The 20,161-nt window shown below is 39.7% G+C and overlaps 1 protein-coding gene across 5 annotated transcripts in view; it reads left to right on the top strand.

Annotated features, from left to right (window-relative positions):
* The first annotated feature begins 2,382 nt into the window (after window positions 1-2,382).
* LOC149990659 (integrator complex subunit 6-like) overlaps window positions 2,383-20,161 on the top strand; it is a 59,335-nt gene continuing 41,556 nt past the window's right edge. For 4 of the 5 annotated variants that reach the window (XM_090264292.1, XM_090264290.1, XM_090264291.1 and 1 more), the window contains exons 1-2: window positions 2,386-2,857; window positions 2,995-3,072. In XM_090264292.1, coding sequence (XP_090120418.1) covers window positions 2,747-2,857; window positions 2,995-3,072 — 189 coding nt within the window. In that variant the 5' untranslated portion in view covers window positions 2,386-2,746. Of the gene's footprint in view, window positions 2,858-2,994; window positions 3,073-20,161 lie in introns of all 5 variants that reach the window. The other variant, XM_090264289.1, reaches the window with a different exon arrangement.

The raw sequence follows: 20,161 nt of genomic DNA, 5'->3' as shown, positions 1-20,161 counted from the left end.
AAAACATATATTTGGTGTGTGGGTGTGTTTGTGTATATATATATATACATATATATATATATACACACACACATACAAATAAGGACTGTGATATACCCAAATTCACAAATGGTATTTTTTATACATAACATATAAACTAATAGAAACTCTTGTACTTCTTCAACCAAAGGCTACTCTAAGCAACAAATCTACCCCATGCATTTATCTGGTGGGGCTGAAAGTGGCATATTATTACTTGGAGTTGACTTTAACAAGAAGTGTGAACTAGGCAAAATTTGTTTCCAGGTACTAATTCCATCTCCACTTAGTGTTAGGCAAAATTATTAGATGGGGGTGGGGGGGAGCAATGGGGGAAAAATGGGACAACTGTAATTGAAAAACCAAAAAATAAAAGGGAAAAAAATTATTAGATGGCCTCCATTGTCTCCACCTCATGATGTGACCTCCTATATATTCCTCTCTCCTGAGTGTGGGTGACACCTGTGACTTGCTTCTAGTCAACAGAATACGGAAAGGGTGATGACTGGCACTCTCCTACTTAAGTCAAATTACATAAGGCTCCATCTTCATAGACTGGAGTGAGCGAGTTCCCTGATGGCCCTGAAGAAGCAAACAGCCATTCTATGAACAAGCCTATGGAGAGAGTCAAGTGGCAGTGAACCAAAGCCGCAGACAGACTGGAGGGTGACCTCCAGCCAGCAGACATCCACAAGGAAGTGAATTCTGCCAGCACCTAGAATGGGGTTGAAACTGAGTCTTAGTCAAACCTCCAGGTGAAAACACAGCCTTTCCAAGACCTTGATTGTAGTCTTGTGCAACTGAGCAAAGAATCCAGCTACACCATGGCCAGAACCCTGACTCATGGCAACTGTAAGCTAATAAACATGTAGGCTGTTTTGAGCTGCAGAGTTTATGGTAATCTGTCATACAGAAATAGAAAAGTGACACACCAGACCCCACCAGTCCTGCACTTTTTAGCATTGTAGCCCATGTAGGCATAGCCCTTCTCCAATAATACTTGTGTCAGAATGGAAATGGAGACTTTTAGAGTCTCTCTCCCCGTTCATTCCCACCAGGTGTATCCATCAGACTTGCCTGAAATGTACCATGCATGTTACTATCTCTGGCTGAATTTTTGTTTTCACCACTCCTTCCAACTCAGAATTCCACTCTTTGTGCCTCATCCATCCCATCCATGAAACCTTCTGAACTTCTGGACAACTGGACCATTGCTTCCATTGCACTTTTATTTGCATCACTTGTTTGTCCCTGATTCATGTACTGCCATGTGGTTTCGTGTGAAACCTTATTTTTCTGAAAATATTATTTAATGTGTGCACATATATATAATGTATCATACAAAGGACATATAAAAGGTTACTTAAAGATTTACATATTAATAAAGTTATAAACTCATTGAATCTCAGGATTCCACGTTGTGCATAGCATCCTGCTAGGAATACACACCTCCACATTTAAAAATCGCGTTACGTAAAGCAGTCAGCCAAACGTGGAAACCAGCCACTTACTGAGCCAGACCTGAGAGCATCCCTCATTGTTGCTGTAATCTGGCTGAGCTGCACTTCCCTTTACTTAAAAATGTAAAGCAGATGGCTACTCTAATCAGTTCAAGGATTAAATGGGGCTAATGCGGGTGCGTGGCACTTTATAGGTGCTCAATAATTGTGAGTTGAGTCAGAATCTTGGTTGGCAAACCTCCCACGTGCAAAGGCTGCACAGACACAAGAGTGGGTGGATTTACCACAGGCAAACCAATACTTCAAAGAGCTCAATGAAACTGAAGAAGCTTGTGCACACAAAGGACCAGTTTAGGTAACTGTGTTTAAGTTTTAGTTTCCTTTCAAAGTAGATATATGTGGGATGCAAGGCCAGCAACCGACTTATAAATACTAATCAAGAGTGGGGAGGGAGCTAAAGGAATTCAAGTGGGTCTTGACAGGAATGAAGTTTGCTGCTTCTGAAGTGTTTTGGTCTTAGCCACTAGCCTAGCAGGATTGATTGATTGCAGTTAGCAAAGCGTTTTCTGTGTAGCCAGTCCAAGCATCTGCTTCTGTATTTCTGTAAAACTGTTGCTCAAATTCACTCTTCCTTTTGAATGAATCAACATCTTTGAAGAGCAAGAGAAACTCGATCTAATCACCCTAGGTACCCTAACACCTCCCAAGGCCTTTAAAGGAGGGTCCTTAACACTTCCACTAACCCTTGCCTTGGGTTCAAACTTCAACTCCCAGGGTTCGCCCAAATCCCTCCCCTTGCTGTCATCTAATGAATATGCAAATATCACATAATTGGCAGCCAATGGCGTGGGTTCTGGTCACATGGTGCCGGTGGTAGGTGAGCGAACAGAAGTTGTGTGTCGGTGAACAGAGACAGTTCTCAGTCTGGGGCGAGCGCTTGAGTGAGCTTGGACGGATGCTTGGGCATTAGTCTCTGCGGCAGCGGTGGTGGTGGTGGCGGCGGCAGTAGTGGTGGCAGAAGAGAGGAAGGGGAAGGGCCCCAAGGGCTACACACGCTCACACTTTCAAGTTCCCTAGGAGGGAGAGGAGGTGGGGCTGTAGAAACAGGAGGCCAGGAGCAGTTTTATCCGTTCAGTCCCGTCTCTCTCTCTCTCCTCTGGCTCCCTGCGCCCTGGTTCTGCTAGAGTTGAGGGTTCGGGTGGCAGTACGCAGCAGTGAGGGCAAGAGGGCCAGGAGAGCAGGGAGCGGAGCCAGGGGTAAGAGGGAAGATGCCCATCCTGCTGTTCCTCATAGACACGTCCGCTTCTATGAACCAGCGCACTGACCTGGGCACCTCCTATTTGGACATTGCCAAAGGCGCTGTGGAGTTATTCTTGAAGGTAAAAAGAGGGAAGGGGAGAGATGGAGAGAGCTCCTATGGGGGTGGTGGTGGATTTAGGTGCTTCTGTAACGTTTGTGTCGCCCCCTCCTCCCCCCCTTCCCTTCGCGGCCCCCTCCGTCATCCCTCGTCCTGCAGCTGCGCGCCAGGGACCCAGCCAGCCGCGGAGACAGGTACATGCTGGTCACCTACGACGAACCCCCGTACTGCATCAAGGTAAAGGGGCCATCAAGGGGGTGGGGCGGCCAGGAATAAGGAGCCAGTGGGCTAAGGCGGCTTCCCCTTCTTGCCCCGATCCGAGTGGTCCTGCGTCGCCCAGAGGGACGTGCGGGACGGGAGGGCACAGAGGACTGGCGGAGCGGTGAGGTCGGTGGTTCAAAGATGCTGCGACGCCCGGGGTCAAGGGAGGGGCAGCCTTAGGGAGAAACCACAGGAGAGCCTGGCCGGTGGCGGCGACGACCGCAGCGGCCTCCGAAGATGGCGGACATTTTGCTTTTGTATGAGCCAGAGAGGGAGACTGTGGGCGCTGCTTAGATGGAAAGGAGCGAGAAGAGGGAGGGGAAGAGACCCGCCCATTCAGGGTGCACCCCGCGCGGCTGTGGCCGAGGGGCAGGGCTGGCCTGCGACTCCGCCCCAGGTGCTCGGACCCGGCGCGGGCTTCCCTTTAGCCCCGGCTCCTCCTCTGGCCCCTCCTTCCTCCCCCCTCCTGCTCCTTGCTGCTTCTCCTCCCCTCCCCCTTTCCTCCCACTTCCCCCACCCCCTTCCTGCGGAGAGCTTGGCAGCGCCAGCGGAGGGCCTTCAGAGATTAGACTACTGCTTTTTGCACTTATGTGGTCTTTAACCCACCCCTGCCCAATGGAAAATCTGTCCGCTGAGCAATCCTCTCAACCCCCAGACCAGAGAAACTTTGCGTTTCTTCTTTAGAATTGGTTCGGCTGTCGGTTACCTTAGCTACTGTTAGTGTTTAATTGGAGACAAGCCACAGCAGGGTGGGACGGGGAGATGCCCAGTCAGAATCCACAAGGGGCCGAGCTTTTTATAGTGACCTGGCCTACCTATTTACATAAGTTAGGTTTGTGTTAGCCTTGTAGGGATTTGTCCAGTGAAACAGAAAGGAAAGAAGGCGAGAACTCCACCACGCAAAATTACAGTAGTAAAATTGGATGATTTGATCTACGGGATTCTGATCTACAGAAGAAAAGTAGGGAGGACTTCATTTCCATGGGGTAGTTAATGATGTTACTAAATGGAGAGGAGATAAAGAACCGCTTTGCCTGCAGTGACCCCATGAAATAGAAGTCAGACTATTAAATTAACCCGCATAAGAGTCCTGCTTGCATATTAAACCTTAAAACATATATTACCATAATCCTTGAAGTCTTTTGCTAGACGCCCTCATCTCTTCTCATAATTATCTTAACAGTGTTGGGGAGGAGCCATCTGGATGTGTTGTAATTCGTGTAAGCCAAGTAAGGTATTTAAAAGAATAGAACCTACCAAAGAATACTGTAGTTAATCAAAGAGAGTGTTCCTTCAGAAATAAAACCAAAGGGGGGAAAGATTAGGAAAAAAGTGGAAGCTTTAACTTTGTGACTTGCAGTTTGAACAAAGTGATTAGTAGGTTCCCCTTAAAAATTCTTGTTTCGATACTTTAGGTTTTAATTTGTCAATTTAGAAAAGTGGAGCAAGTAGACATCTTTCCAATGCCATCATTTTTTTAAATGTCAGTTTCCCAAAAGGGTGTGACCATTTCTTCCACCTACAAGAACAGATGTCTGTACATCCTAATCCTAAAGATCTACACCCTTTGAGTATTAATGCAGATAAGAACCCACCTTTTATAGTGTGGTCATTTAAAGTCCTCATTAATTTGAAATAGTAAAAAGGATAAACTACAAAGCAATGTGTCTTTTATTTTCTTTAAAGGAACCACTTATTAGGCATTTGTTTCTGAATGCCAAGACTCATAATTTAAAACCGGGTTTTGAAAAACATAAACTCATAGATACAGACAACAAAATTTTTTTAATAAACATGGGTTTTAATCTATAAAACTTTCATGGCAATATTTACAGAATTTTTGGAAAGGAAGAATAAAGTTTCACACAAACCCCCAAAACCATTATTACATCTTGTTATCTAGCTTTGTAATCACAATGTACATATTAGCGTTCTGCTTTTTCCACCTATAATGGCCCATGAATTTTTCTGGGCTGTCACATAGTCCTCATACTTAAAATTTTTAGTTGCTGTGTAATTTATCCATGGTATTTTAGAGGCTCAAGACAGTACTATGAACAGAGGGGAAAACTTTAATATTGTTTCCAGTGGAAATTTCATCTGTTAGTTCCTTTTATTTTGTCATCTCACATACTACATTTTTTCCTAATGTAAAAAAATAATTCTTCCCAGTTGAGTTTAATCTTTTCTTTCCTTATGTAGGCCAGGTATGGGAAGATACTTTCTGTAATACCTTTAATTACTAATCATGTTATTTTTTTATTTTAGTCTTTATGCTTTTCCAAGGTTATTCAGATTTTTCATTTTAATCTTACATAATTACATGTGCTAAGACATGGTTAATGATCTTAATGATGTTCTTGTCATGTTGCAGTCTATACCTGAATTACTAATGATATGCCACAGTATGGGAGCATTTTCTTTTTTCTGAGCTTCTTTCAGCCACTTCCTCCTGCCCACCCCTAACCCTCCCCTCAGCATGTGGTAACTATTTGTTCTTTTGCTGTTAGGATCTAGCCATTTTGGAAGGTCTGAAATTTTAGAACAGCTGGTGGATTTTTCTTAAAATTTAGTCTAGTCTTTCACTTGCTCATAGCTGGGAGCCATAAATGTCTGTTTTCTGTCACACCGATTATCAAATAGTTCTGTCTCTGATTGTCAGCAGACATCTTAGTTCCTACTTAAAACTTCACTCTTCATTAGCAGCCTCAAGTCCTTTCAGCAAAGTGATGTTAGGGTTTGATTTGTAGCTTATTTTTCTGCATAATAATGAGAAGTGTATTTTTCAATTTCTCTATAGTTGGAGGGGCATTATTTATCTCTCAAAATAAAAATAACTGCTTATTTCTTAGGTGTTGGTTATATCCAACTTGAAACATTGCAAGATGAATTTTTTTCTGCTGGACAATTTAATTTTATTGGTCGGAATAACAGGAATAAGTTGTGCATTTGGTTGGGAGGTTTTTTTTTTTTTTTTCCCACTAATAGGCATGGAACTATTCCCAGTATATCCACTTACACGCTCTGACAATAAATCTTGTTGTGAAAAGTTACTGTGACTGAAACTTTTCACTAATGTACACTGTTCAGTATGTGAATATAGTATTTCACCAAGTACTTAGTAACTTCTTTCTGCACATCCCTTAGGACATGGATATATACTCTTAAAATTAGTCATACCTGTTATTTGCAGTCAGTTTTGGATGGATGGAATTATGTTTGATTTGGGGACCATATAAAATTATATGAAATTCAAACATTTTGTGCTATATCTGTTTCAAGTATTGCTTTGCAGACAAGTTTAGCGTTGCAAGTGTTAACACTACATTTATACAGTGGTATCTTTAGTGCACACCAGGATGAAGCTCTAATAGTTTAAAATTTCCATTGTATCCTTAAAAGACTAAAACATGGTTTTTGAAAGTGGGAATTTTGCTGTGGGAGCATGGTGGGGTGGATGGGTGGGGCAGGGGAGAGCAACGGAAGAAAAATTGGGACAACTAACTAAACAACAATAAAATTTAAAAAAATTTAAAAATATAAGTGGGGGTTTTGGTATTCTAGTTGTTAATAGTTTTGTCTGTGGTTCTGCTGTCTTGTATATTTTATTCAGTGAATAGCAGAGGTAAGGTTGTCACTTCTAACTCTGGGTAAATTAAGGGCATCAAGAAGAAAGTGAGCCATGAGACTGGGGTATCTAATAATAAAAAGATTCAAAATAGTTTGATATTTGAAGTTACTTTCTTAAAATGAATTTTTATTGAAGGAAATACTTTTTAAACATAATACCAAGTCACTTTTCCTGAAATAGCTGAAACACATGTATACAAAGTGGACAGAAGGTTGTTTTTGTTTTTTTTATAAATAGGAAGATGTGTTTCAAAGGAATATCCCAAGTCTGTTATCTGAAAAAGTGAAATTTTCACTTGAGTGTTTTTTCACATTCTGTAGCTAGCTCTGTTTACTGTTATCTGCATGCCTTTGTCAATATGAATCAGTAAAAGGTAACATTTTGGCTTACATATTTAGGAAGTTAACTTAGGCTTTTTTTAATGATCTGTGTTTATTGGTATTTTAACTAAGGCATACGTTTTTCATATGCCCATGAGTATATTTTATGGGCCTTATTTGGAAAAGGAGTGACTTTTAGGGGAGCCTTTTATTGTAGTAGGAAGCTAAGGAAGTGCTTTTGGGTGAAACAGTAGCAACATGGCCTGTGAGAGCAGCCTGAGACAATGGAAGGAGCATTTAAATGATGAATTGTTTCTTTCCTGGTCTTGCTTCCTTTTCACTTTCCTCACTGGCCATTTGAAGCATATGATGATATTTTGAAACAAAAGGGGAGAGAAACCATCAAAAATTGAAAGGCAACCTACTGAATGAGAGAACATATCTAGGAATTATATATCTTGATAAGGGATTAATATCCAAAATACACAAAGAACTCGTGAACTCAATAGCAAAAAAACAAAATCCGATTTAAAAAATAGTCATTTTTACAAAGAAGACATACAGATGCTCAACACATACATGAAAAGATGCTCAACATCACTAATCATCAGAGGGGTGCAAATCAAAAAACCACCATGAGATACCACCTCACATCTGTTAGAATGGCTACCATCAAAAAGAGAAGATGAGTTGGCAAGGATGTGGAGAAAAGGCACCCTTGTGCACTGTTGATGGGAATGTAAATGGTTCAGCCACTATGGAAAACAGTATGGAGGTTCTTCAAAAAATTAAAAATAGAACTACCGTAATACTCAGGGTTTCCACTTTTGGGTATTTATCTGAAGAAAATGAAAACACTAACTTGAAAGATATTTGTACCCCCATGTTTACAGCAGCATTGATTACAACAAGCCAAGATATGGAAACAATCTAAGTGTCTACTGATGGATAAATAAAGAAAATTTGATTATATTGAAGTTCCTCTATGTTTATGTCACTAGATTGATCATTCTTAAAATACAATAAAGTAAGATAGAAAGTCATTATTCTACTAAAATTTTTTCAGTGGCCTTCCATTACATTTCAGTATAAAATCCAAACTTCTTAACCTGACCTTCAAGGCCTCCATGATCTTTTATCGTAGCTTTCCAACAGTGTCCCCTCACTCTTCTCTTCTCCTAGACCTCAGGCTCCAGCCACAATGAGAAATTAAGCCATTTCTCCAAACTAACGCTGCCTCTTGCTTCTGTGCCATTTTTTTTTCCCTCTGCCTGGGACACACTCAGCTCTTAGCCTGGCATGCCTCAGCTCTTCATTCTACATTCTCAGAAGTCATCCTACTTCTCTGCCCCACCCCTACTGCAAACTGTGTAAGAACTTCCATTGTGATTTCTTAACACTTTGTCCAGACCTTAACTAGAGCAGTTAGCATGTTATGTGGTGATAGTGTTCATGTTTGCCCCTCTGATAATGATCTCTTTAAGGACACATATTTGAACTTCTCTATATTTGACCCCCAAGTACCTAAGGGAGTGCCTGCATTTTACTAGGTACTCAATAAATTGAGGGTGCGGGGAAAGATTTCAAGTAATGTGTAAATGTGAAAACTACCCAGTCCCCCCCTCCCATTTTCACTATTCTTCTCCAGAGGGTGATCACCATTAACAACTTCATATGTTTAATATTTATTACAGCTAGCTTTTCACTTAGGTTCAGGTTTATAATATGGTAGAATCATATTTTCACAAGACCAATGTATATGTGTCCCCTTTCTTTTGTTTATTGAAATATAAGTGATACAGTAAAATATATCAGTCTTAATGATTTGATGCATTTTTATATCTTTGTACATTCATGAAACCATCACTCCAGGCTATGATACAGAACATTTCCATCAACCCATAAAATGCCTCTTGCTTCTTTGGGCAATCCCTTTCTCCTACTGATATTTGTTGGTCTTCTATCAGCAATGTAGCAATATGATCAAAATGATGTTTCTGGAAGATATGTCTGACAGTGGATTACTACCACAGCAATGTAAACATTTACTTGCCATATGTTTATTGAGCACCTTCTCTGGACCAGGCTTTACAATAAAGTGACACCAAGAAAGACCTAGCCTGAGGGGAGATCAGAATAATAAAATAGTCTTGCTCATCAAGGGTCTTCAGAATAGTCATTGCAGAAAGGTGACAAGAAGTGGATTAAGGTGGGGGAGATGTCAAGAACAGTAGACTTTTATTACCCAACAGATTGGAAGTGGGAGAGGGAGGATGGGCAGGGCCCAGTGAAAATTCAGTTGATCTAATCAAAATTGTGACCAGTTGAGGACTGGATCACAAAAGGGCTTTGAAACCTACAAGCTATAGTTCATACACCTCTCCCTGATTATAGTACTATGATGATTTTAAGAGAAATAAGGGAAGGCTTGCTATTTTTGTGCTTATTTGGTTATTACATATTGTGACCAGTTGAGGACTGGATCACAAAAGGGCTTTGAAACCTACAAGCTATAGTTCATACACCTCTCCCTGATTATAGTACTATGATGATTTGAAGAGAAATAAGGGAAGGCTTGCTATTTTTGTGCTTATTTGGTTATTACATAGAAGCATATGTTGTGGTGAGCTGGGGAGAGGGAAGAATGAAATGTGGGGGAGACTCAAAAGATGTAGTCAAAATTGTCTAGTTTTGCATGAGTGCTGGCCACTTGAGAGCTTTTGGCCTTGAGTTTGGGATTAGGGTGGGAGGGGGATAGCAGAAGTGCGGGGCCACATGTAATGAAAGGGAAAATATTGCATTTTTCAGTTTGCCTATGCTTCAGGAAGATAATTAGAACTGCACAGGAGATAGAGTTCTTCTTTTCAGAGTGGCCAAACTTTGCAGCTGTTCCACATGTCAGGGAGAAATGTGCTCTCCAGAGAAGGGCAGGTTTGAAGGATCCTCTGTATGCGGGAGGGGAACAGGAATAAAGAAGGGAACCCACTAGTTAAAGTTCTTAAATGAAAAAGTGGTAAACATGCCCTCCAGTTCCCTTTCACTGAGAGTTTAAATGAGAGATCCAGGCAATCCCTCTGTATCCATAATAGAAGTTTGGAACACACTCTCCTGTGGATATGAGGTTCTATATGGTGATTAGGTTCTCAGACCTTCCTCCCCAGGAAAGCTTTTTTTAACCCTTAATGCTACTTAGCCATAGAACTATTATGTTTATTATTGTTTCTACTGGGAAATGGATTTGGGTTTCCAAGGTGGTTTGTTAAAAACACTTGCTTTCCCCCTTCCTTGAAACTATGGTGGACTAGTAGTGAGGGACTAGTAGTGAGGGATGGGGACATTATAAGGGCTCCATCAAAGAGGGTGAACAGGGAGGTGGCAGTGAGGGTAGTCATGGCTCTTCAAATATACCAGTTATTTAGATTTTAGATTGGCTGTATTTACACTGTTGGGAACAGCACCCATTAGCCACAGGTCATTAGTCTGAATCAAGATATGCTGTAAGTGTAAAATTAAACACTCAATTTTGAAGACTTAACAGAAAAATGTATAAAATATCTTTTTAACAATACCTGTGTTAATCACAAGTTTAAATACTATTTTTATATATTGGGTTAAATAAAATATATTAATTTCACCTGTTTTTTATTGTGGCTACTTGAAAATATAAAATAATGTATGCAGCTTGCACTGTATTTCTGTTAGACATATCGGTCTATGATGAAGTTAATTCTGGAGGAGGATCATTTCTCTCAAAGTTCTGTTTAAAATGAACAGTGCCATACTGGACTCATTTATGCATAAAACATTATTGTACAGTTCCGAGTTGATGGACTGATAACAATTAGCCCTGGGGCAAAAATATGGAAGCATTCCATTCTTGTTTGTATTGAAAGCCAGTTTGGATACTTAGACTTTTGAGTGTAGTTGGTGATCCAGCTGGTTGGGTTAGAACTTTTTTCCTGGGTTAAGTACCATAGAAGATATATATGAACTCCTAATGTAACTACAGTAATTCAGAATTCTGTTTGTAATGTGCTCACCAGTGGCATTGAATGTTTCATGATTTTAGTGTTATTAGAAATATATAGTGTATCCCTTATTAGACTTACATAGTTACTTAGCTCAGGAATTCCCAGGAACAGTATTCATCAAGAAAAGTAGTCTAAAGGATAAATTATCTAGTTTGGCATAATATAAAACCTGAAGAACAAAGGAGAGTTTGTACATTGCTGTTATTGAAGGGTTTTTTGATGTTTCCTAGTAGAGTCCATGTCTTATAACATGTGAAGTCATCAGTCGCCTTAAAAGAAGGGGAGAGGTTTAGTTCCACACAACAGGAGGTCTCCCAGGATTATTGCTTTCTCTCAACTCAGTCCTCTTAATGGAGATTACAGAAAGTGATCATGTTATTTTTTTGTTACTGTAATGACTCCTAGTTAAGGAATAATACCAATGTTTAATTCTGAGCCTGGGTGAAAGTAGAGATGTGTTGATAAATAGCATGTATAGGAGGTGGAACCATTTTATATCCCTAGTTTTGGGGCCTCCTAAGACCCATCCTGTAGTCAAAGGTGTTACCTGGCTTTTACAGATATGATTTGACTTATATATACTTCCTTGAAATAATGAACAATAATATAATAGCTTTCTAATGATGGTAGCAGCTGACATTTATCGAGTACTGCTTATGCACAGGGCAATGTGCCAGTGAATATAAAGTGCTTATTTCATTTATCTTCCCAACAAGCCTACGTTGTAGGTACTATTACTATCCCTATTTAACAGATAAGGAAACCAGGGCCCAGAGAGCTTGAGTAACACAGCTGAATAGTAACCCAGGTCAATATTCCAGAATCTTAAGTAATGAGCCACTTCATTTTCCCCATCAATCATGGTACAGCATTCCTTTTAATAACTTCTCACTGGTATTTTCTCATTATGATATATGCCCTGGAAACATGTTTTTTTAGACAGAATAGTCATGCTATTGTTTATAGTTGCTTTTGGCATAACAATGCTTGGTGTTGTAGCCAAGCATTCAGTGAGTGAAAGTGGGTAGCACCAATGTTACCCTTTTTATTATTTCTCTTACTACTTAATATCATGATGCATTTGTTTCTGAAACACTTTGGCCTTTGATGTCCCACAGTTATGCCCCTGCTCAGGGACAGATGTGGAATTGTTGGGACTCTAAGCTGGTGGAGCTTGAGATAGTATGTATATTTTGGTGGTGGAGTTTAAGGACTGATGGCCTAAGCTAATAGGCCCTATAGGAAGAGCGGTGGTAGGTTTGAAAAAGTGACAGGGTAGTTAAGTCTTTGGCTATCACAGCGCCCTCCAGAAACTGATTTGCCATCTTCACTCTAGCAATCTTTTGATAAACGTTTTTCTTGCAAGGAAAGGAAAGACATTCAATGTACTCCACAGGAACCATTGAGTTTCTCCTAATCCACAACCTGTGGGGGAAGCACAAGTGGTTTTGTGAAAGGCCTGAATGCAACATTGCCAGCTTTGTGGGGTTTTATGAAGCAGCCTGTGCCTCACCTCACTCATCCGGATCTCCCATCCTCCTCAAGTCACACCCCTGCCACACCCAGAGAGCTTTTCTTTCCTTCATGCTTAGTTAGATTGATAAGGGGTGGATTTCAGAGGAGGAATGGCGATGTTGCCCATCAGCCACTGGGGTCTTAAGCAGACAAAGTTCTGTTAGACTTTGGTGTTGATGTGCCAAAGGTTTGTAGAAAAAGTAGAGTTCTGTATCTCAGACCACGTTTACCTGATTAGATCATTCATTTGTGGCAGCTGCTCTTTTATTATTTATAACTTGCCATGTAGGCTGAGTTCAGTAAATTTAGTACCAAGAGCTAAACTCTGGACTTTAATGCTTTAGAAAAAAAGACTCGAAACATTTATGTGTGTGCAAGTAAGAAACAGTACTAGTGAGAAAAATAAATATGATTTATTAAGGTTTTAGTATTTATTATGTAGCTAGTTGGGCCAATTTACTGATGTTTATTTTCTTTGCCCTTGACTACATTTGAAACTGTTAAACACTCCTTCTTTCCTTCTAGAAACTTATCACTTCTTCTATTCTGTTTCTCCACCCCTTTCTGTTAAATCGTTCCCTGTCTCCCAAATTATTTCCCTTGTTGAATGCAACCTACGTCATTCATGTTTCAAATAGTCCTTCTACACTGGTGCCTCTCCATCCTCAGCTTCTCAGCCAGGCACTTCTAGCTGATTACAGAACATCTCCACCTGGCTATCTATTCTGCCATCAGCTCATACATTGTTAACATGTCCAGACCTCCTATAGCTCTGAAGCCTGTTCCCTCTCCCATATTCCCCATCTCTTAGTTGCCCAGGATTGAAAGCTAGGCATTATTAAGCATTGATATTGTCTTTCATCTTCTTCTAAGGCATATCTATCCTCCTTTTGAAATGTTTCTTACACATGTTCCTTCAGCTTAATTTCTGCTGTTATCAGTTGAGTCTGGGTCCTGACCATTTATGCTTTGACCACTATAACAACCTTATATGTGCTCTCCCAAGTACCTCCCAAATTCCTACTCTACCCACACCAACAGTTTACTTTCTAAAAATGCTGATTTCATCATATCACTCCCCTCTCCCAAGCCTTCAAAGACTCCCCATGCCTAGGAATGCCATTCTGAGCTCTCTGGGATCTGCTCCATATGTCTATATAAACTTATTTCCCATCATTTTCTTACAGGAGCCCTGTGCTTCAGCCATACTTGTCTCTTCCACCCCCTTAGAATATCAGTTAACATAAGGAAGAGCAGATACAGAGCCAGGAAAGCTGGAGGTCTGGGGGAGAACAAGCAAACTAAAAGCATTCCATTAAGGGTGTGGCTTGAAGGGGAGGTGCTATTTCAATGATGAGGAATTGCAGAAGGAAGAGGGAGGGAGGGGGCTGGTTATGACCTTTAGTGGTTGATTAACCTGAACTAGACTAAAACATTTTGCTGGAGGCACAGCTGTTTAATCAGAAGCCCCAGTCTCTCTTTGCATTGTCCTTGCAGAAGGAAACCCACATAACTAGACAGTAGAAATAGGATTCTAGAGAGAATACATAGGCTTTAATACAGCCATGGCATTGGAAAGTTGGGAGTTCCTCTTGTTCTATTTCTTGTAGGAGAATGCTGAAGATATGTGGAGCAAAGCTTTCCATTTTTTAATAAAGCTTAAATATGTGTATAGACATTGTAAACTCTGTTACATGGTGATGCTTATGAGCTGTATGTTAGAAGTCTATTTAAGTCTAGGTACTTTAATAAAAATCAAATTTTAAAAAAGGGGTCATAGTACAGCCTGTCCAGTAGATTACACCATCCACTATCATGCAAATCTGGTAACTTTTGTCACTTTAGCAGCTCTGTAAAGAGTGCTGGACTGGAAGGCAGGAGAACACTGTGGCTCTTAGCCACAGTCTACTACTGATCAAATAGGTATATGACCCAGGGAAACTCACGTAGCCTTTTTAAATTATTGATTTATTTTTATTTATTGATTCTGGAGAGAGAAACATTGATCTGCTGTTCCACCTTTCATGCATTCATGGGTTGACTCCTGCATGTGCCCTGACTGGGGATCAAACCTACAACCTTGGTGTATCAGGATGACGCTCCAACCAACTGAGCAACCTGGCCAGGGTTTAAGGTTTCTTAGATGTCAATTTTCTTATCTGTAAAATGAAGGGATTAGGCTAGATTATTAACACTGTTCCTTCCAAAACAAGTGCAAGGAAGAATTGAATAACTGAAAGGCAGGAAGTGGAATAATTGAGGCATGGAATTCAGGGTGATTTCAAAATGGTTTACATTTTAGAAAACAGTTCTTACACATACTTAATGTGCTATATCTCATACTGGTTAAATCAGTAAATGTCACTCCATCTTATTAACGTTTTTAGTTGTTTGCTTCTTATTTGCTGCTAACAGTTTAACATTCAGGACAGAGTCTTAGCAATGGTTCCCTCTGAGGGGTGGAGCTGAGAGTTTGGTGAAGAGATAGACTAACCTTGTATTTTTCTGTTGGGACTTTTAACAATGAACGTGCGTTACCTTTATGATGTAAAAAAAAAAAACCATAATTTTTCTAGGGAATTATTTTCAAAAGTTAGTCAGGAGGAAGGAGATGCTAGATAGTCTAGAAAGTAATGAATGACCTGCTATGTCTTCTGTTCAGCTCTTTCTGCAATGTTTGGACAGCTTAGTCTCACTCCTCTCCTTGTGTATTTTTTCCAAGACCACCTTTAAAAATTTTTATTTTGTGTATGTGTTCATAAAAATGTCTCTTACCAGAGCCCAAAATCTAAATAATTGAACATGTGATCTGCACAACAGCATTTTTTCCCTGGTAATAGGTATTGGTCAATAGTTACCATTGAAATGGTTTGAGAATGAATGAGAAAACTTGACATTTTTATCTGAGCAAGTTTGGCAAATTCTTTGCAACTCTTAAGATATTTTTCCTGCAATAACAGTGCAATTGATTCTAGCACAAAGGAGAATAGTTTCTAAAATTCAGTTTCTACATGTTAGCATCCTCTGGTGAAGATCATATTTCTTTTGATCTTGTCATGCTTTCAAGTGAACTCAGAGAGGTGTGTTATTTCATAACTATCCTAATTCCCCATGGTAAGAATTGAAAAATCATAAATGTATTTTGCAGGTATTTTAGACTAATCCTTATGATTGTTTATACACTAAAAAAAATCATCCGAGGTATCTTAAAGACACAGATAACACAAAATGGTCAACTTTGTGTCAGTAGAATCAAATTGTGAATTATTTCTTTGCCCTGCTTATTTTTTAAAATTTATTTTTCAATTACAGTTGACATACAATGTTATATTAGTTTCAGGTTGCCCAGGTTTTTTTAAAATATGTGGTCATGAAAGTCTTTAACCCTCTGCTGCTGCTGCAGAAAAGAAACATTTAGCAGGCTACATAGACTGTCAAATAAGTTTTTGCAGTATTATTAGGGGGTCAATTTCTTAACAACCTTTTTAAAAATAGAAGACTCAGGTAAGCTAGAATGATTTTATGTGGTCTTGTCTGGTAGTATTTCCTAAAGTTTGTTCATGAAAGTTTGTGGACTGAACCAAGGTATGATAGCAATCCTAGTTCTCAGGGAGAGAATTGATGCAAACAAAGAAAGTGGACTTTGAGCACTTTACCAAGTTCAGGACACTAAGAAGTGCCCCTGGGAAAGTAACTGAAGAAAAAGGAGTCCAAGAGAACTGGATATTTTTGAAACAAGCAATTTTATAAGAAAAAATTGTTAGTTTGAATAAGACAGAGTAAATAGAATGCCTCCTTTGAACCCAGAAGTGTATCAGTACCTGAGCCAAGTGAGAAAACCACAAAAAAGTGAAATCGGACCAAATTACTAGAGTATTCCGGAGAAAAATTGCATGAGGTAGGGTCAGAAAATATAATGCAAGAGTTTTAAAAGGAGGTACAAGAAGCAAGACAATTCCATTCTTTTAATGATACAGCATCTTCCGAAAGTGCATTTCAACAGTTTCAAAAACCTCCTTTATAGGTGTGCTTGTAGATAGAGAGCAGGCTGACAGCTCTGGAAGGGGTGAGTGTTAGGGAGTGGAAGGACAGAGCAAAAAGAAAAAAGGACTCATGGACACAGACAACAGTGTGGTGAGTGAGAGGGGAGGGTGTGGGTAAATGTGGAAGAGGGTATAAGGGGGATAAATGTTAATGGAAAATACAAAAATACAATAAATAAATATTAAAAAATTAACTGCAACAACAAAAAGACATTGGAACATTTTAAGGTGATTCAGCTCTCACAGGGTTTTGCTTACCTAAGGGGGCTAGTAAACCTTGTCTTATAGCTATCAAAATTGGGGCTCATTTTAGTTGGGAGAAGAAAATTCTTGAAGTTGAACAGTTTTAACTCACACAAATATTCTATATAAAGTTAAGGGGAAAGACCAAGGGGAAAGTCACTTGTCTTTGTGGGATATAGAGTTCATTGGAAAAGCAGGGCTTCTTATTTTTCATCTCATTCTGTTTCACTGGTTAGCTTACCAACAAAAGAACAGTTTGTGATGACGAAGATGATAGAATGTTAAATTGGAGAAGAAAGTAATTTGGTTGAAAATTGCTGTTGAAATCGATGCATTCAAACTGTCTGGTTTGTTGCAGACCAAGTTTTCCTCAACCTGGTAGAGAGCAGATGGAAAAAGGAAAAGAGTTTATCTTTCAATAAGAGAAACGATGACCGTACTAAATTTAGACTCTGGCTTTAACTTGCGACATCTGGAAAAATACTCAAATTCATTAATCATGTAGCTTGTAACCACCTAGAAGAGCCCAAGGTCCAGGATGGCCCTCTATATGGAATAACGAAGGGCAAATATTATCAGGCTATTTCCTTTAATAAAAGATAAAAAATCTTGTCAAGGAGAGGGAAGCAACACGTATTGTCTTTTTGGAGTTCAGCAAGGTTTTTTATTCATTGTGAAGGGCTTGCTAACAAGCTAAGAAGACTTGGACTGAACTGAGCTACTGTCCAAATAGGCTTTTGGGTGTGTGTACCCCAAATGGGTCAGTGAGTGGCTCAGCACCTAGTCAGAGGAACATGTAAGTGGTGCCTTGCAGTGAGAGGTTCTCTCACTGCTGTGAAAGAGAGCCTGGCTTGTGACCATCTGTAATATAGAAGGGTTATTTTTTAAAGATTTTATTTGTTTATTTTTAGAGAGAGGGAAAGAAACATCAGTGTGAGAGAGAAACATCCATTGGTTGACTCTCACAGGCACTCCGAGCTGGGACCAAACTTGAAACCCAAACATGTGCCCCGATAGGGGATGGAACCAACGAGCTTTTTGCTTTGCTGGAGGATGCCCAACCAACTGAGCCACACTGGTCAGGGCTAGAAGAATTAGTTTTGCTCTTTGAAAAGCTTTACTGCCATTCTCTCTTTTTTAATTTTAATTTTCTAATTTTTTCTCTCAATTTTATTGTTCTATTACAGTTGTCCCACTTTCCCCCTCATTGCTACCCCCTGACCCGCCCACCTCCCCCCGACTCCCACAGTCAATCCCCACCCTGTTGTCTATGTCCATGGGTCATTTATACTAGTTCCTTGACTAGACCCTTCCCCTCCTTTCAATAGCTGTCACCCTAGGTTATTTTAATTTTTCGATTGATTTACAAATATCCAATTTACATAGTTTTTAAGGGACACTTCTCTTGTGGTAAGTTATATGCAGCTACCCTAAATATGTTTTTCAATTATCTTGGTGATAGCATGTTCATTAAATCTGCACGTTATACAAAGTCTGTGCTTTGGAAAAGGATTACAAGTGACCTTTAGAGATAGAGCAGCATTTTTCAGAAAGGGTTCTAACATCACAGCCACATCCCCTTCAAGGACAATTGATTCACTTTTATCTCTTTTACTTGTTTATACTTCCTGCCAGTATTTCCATGCAGGAAAGGGTTCTTCTACTTCAAAAAATAAAAATAAATAAAAATTAAAGAATCACAGAAATGATCTAGCCAAAATAGGATGAAGTTCAGAAAGGACAAGTATTAGGATGTTGTGTTTTGGGGGACCAACTAAATAACACCCTCACCTTTCCCTGCTCCATCGAAACCAATGGAGAAATAAGACACAGGAATCAACCAGAGTTCTAAATAACAGCTTTATTCCTGTTAAAAGCTAGACTGGAGGATGTAGCTTAGATGTGTCTTCACAAAAAGCTTCCAGATAGTTCATGTATTGACAGATTTCCACTATAGGTCTGCTGGAAGGGCAAGGTCTACTTAAGCTCAGTATGTCAGAGAACATACCAGAAATTTAGAAGAAGCTTCAGCAACAGACCTAGAGGGAGCATGCCAGTTTCCTGTTGCCAAACCCACCCCTCAAATAAGAAGATGGAAATAAGGGTGCAGAGGGTCAGAAACAGCCCCAATAATGAGTGAACGACTTACTCTGGACCACTGGCTTTGCTAGTCAGTCACAGCCAGGAATAGACTAAGGTCTTCCAAGTCCTAACCCATTGCTCCCACACCCAGTTGGTCTGCATTTAGATAAGAAAATAGGCTTCAGTTAAACAAATTTGAAAATTCTGTTAAACATACTAACTTCTAAGCTATTATACAAGACATGTCTATGAAGTGATTATGTAGAATGTGTAGAAGAATCTCTAGTATAGTGGCTTAAATTGGTAAGCTCTCAAATTAGGTTACTTGGGTTCAAATCCTTGACTGTGTCATTTACTAGTTCTTTGACCTGGACAAGTTACTTATAAATGGAAATAGTAATAGCACCTACTTCACGGGTGGTTATAAGGCTCAGATGAGAAAGATATATGTAAAACGCGATGCTTAGCGTAAATGAATTCTTGACACATATACACTGATAAATATTACCTGTGGTTATTATTTATCATCACCATCATCATCATCATCATCATTTTACTACTGGGAGACTTTTAAAACTTGACCTGTGAAGACAGTAAACTTATTTTAGTATTTCACCCATTCTGTGTTACCCCTTTGTCCTAAACCTCCATCCCTTACGTCTCCCAGGCCTAGGGAATGTTTTGTAATCATCATTTACTCTCTCTTCTTTAGGCCCATAATTTGTCTGTCACCAAGTCCTATCTTGTTTGTTTAAATTGTTTCTCAATTAACCCCTTTCTCTCCATTCCCATTCTAATTCAGGCCCTGATTCCCTCTGGGCTGGATTACGATTCAAGTTTCCTAGCTTGTTTTTCCAGACTATAGCTTCTCCTTTTCCAGTCTGTCCTATCTGTCACTGGCAGTCTGACCTTCCTGAAACACTGCTTTTATCCTATATCCCCCTGCTTTGTTATCTGTAATGAGTCTATTGTCTGCCAAAGCAAGGCTAAGGTTTCCTGACTGACCTTCAGGTCCCTCTAGGACAGTGGTTCTCAACCTTCTTAATGCTGCGACCCTTTAATACAGTTCCTCATGTTGTGGTGACCCCCAACCATAAAATTATTTTCGTTGCTACTTCATAATTGTAATTTTGCTACTGTTATGAATCGTAATGTAAATATCTGATATGCAGGATGTATTTTCGTTGTTACAAATTGAAC

This window comes from Furipterus horrens, unplaced genomic scaffold (assembly GCF_987537825.1).
Source record: "Furipterus horrens unplaced genomic scaffold, mFurHor1.1.pri manual_scaffold_17, whole genome shotgun sequence".
Classification (NCBI taxonomy): Eukaryota; Metazoa; Chordata; class Mammalia; order Chiroptera; family Furipteridae; genus Furipterus; species Furipterus horrens.
The sequence above is the reverse complement of the archived record's forward strand: the minus strand, read 5'-3'. Positions and strand labels throughout refer to the sequence as shown.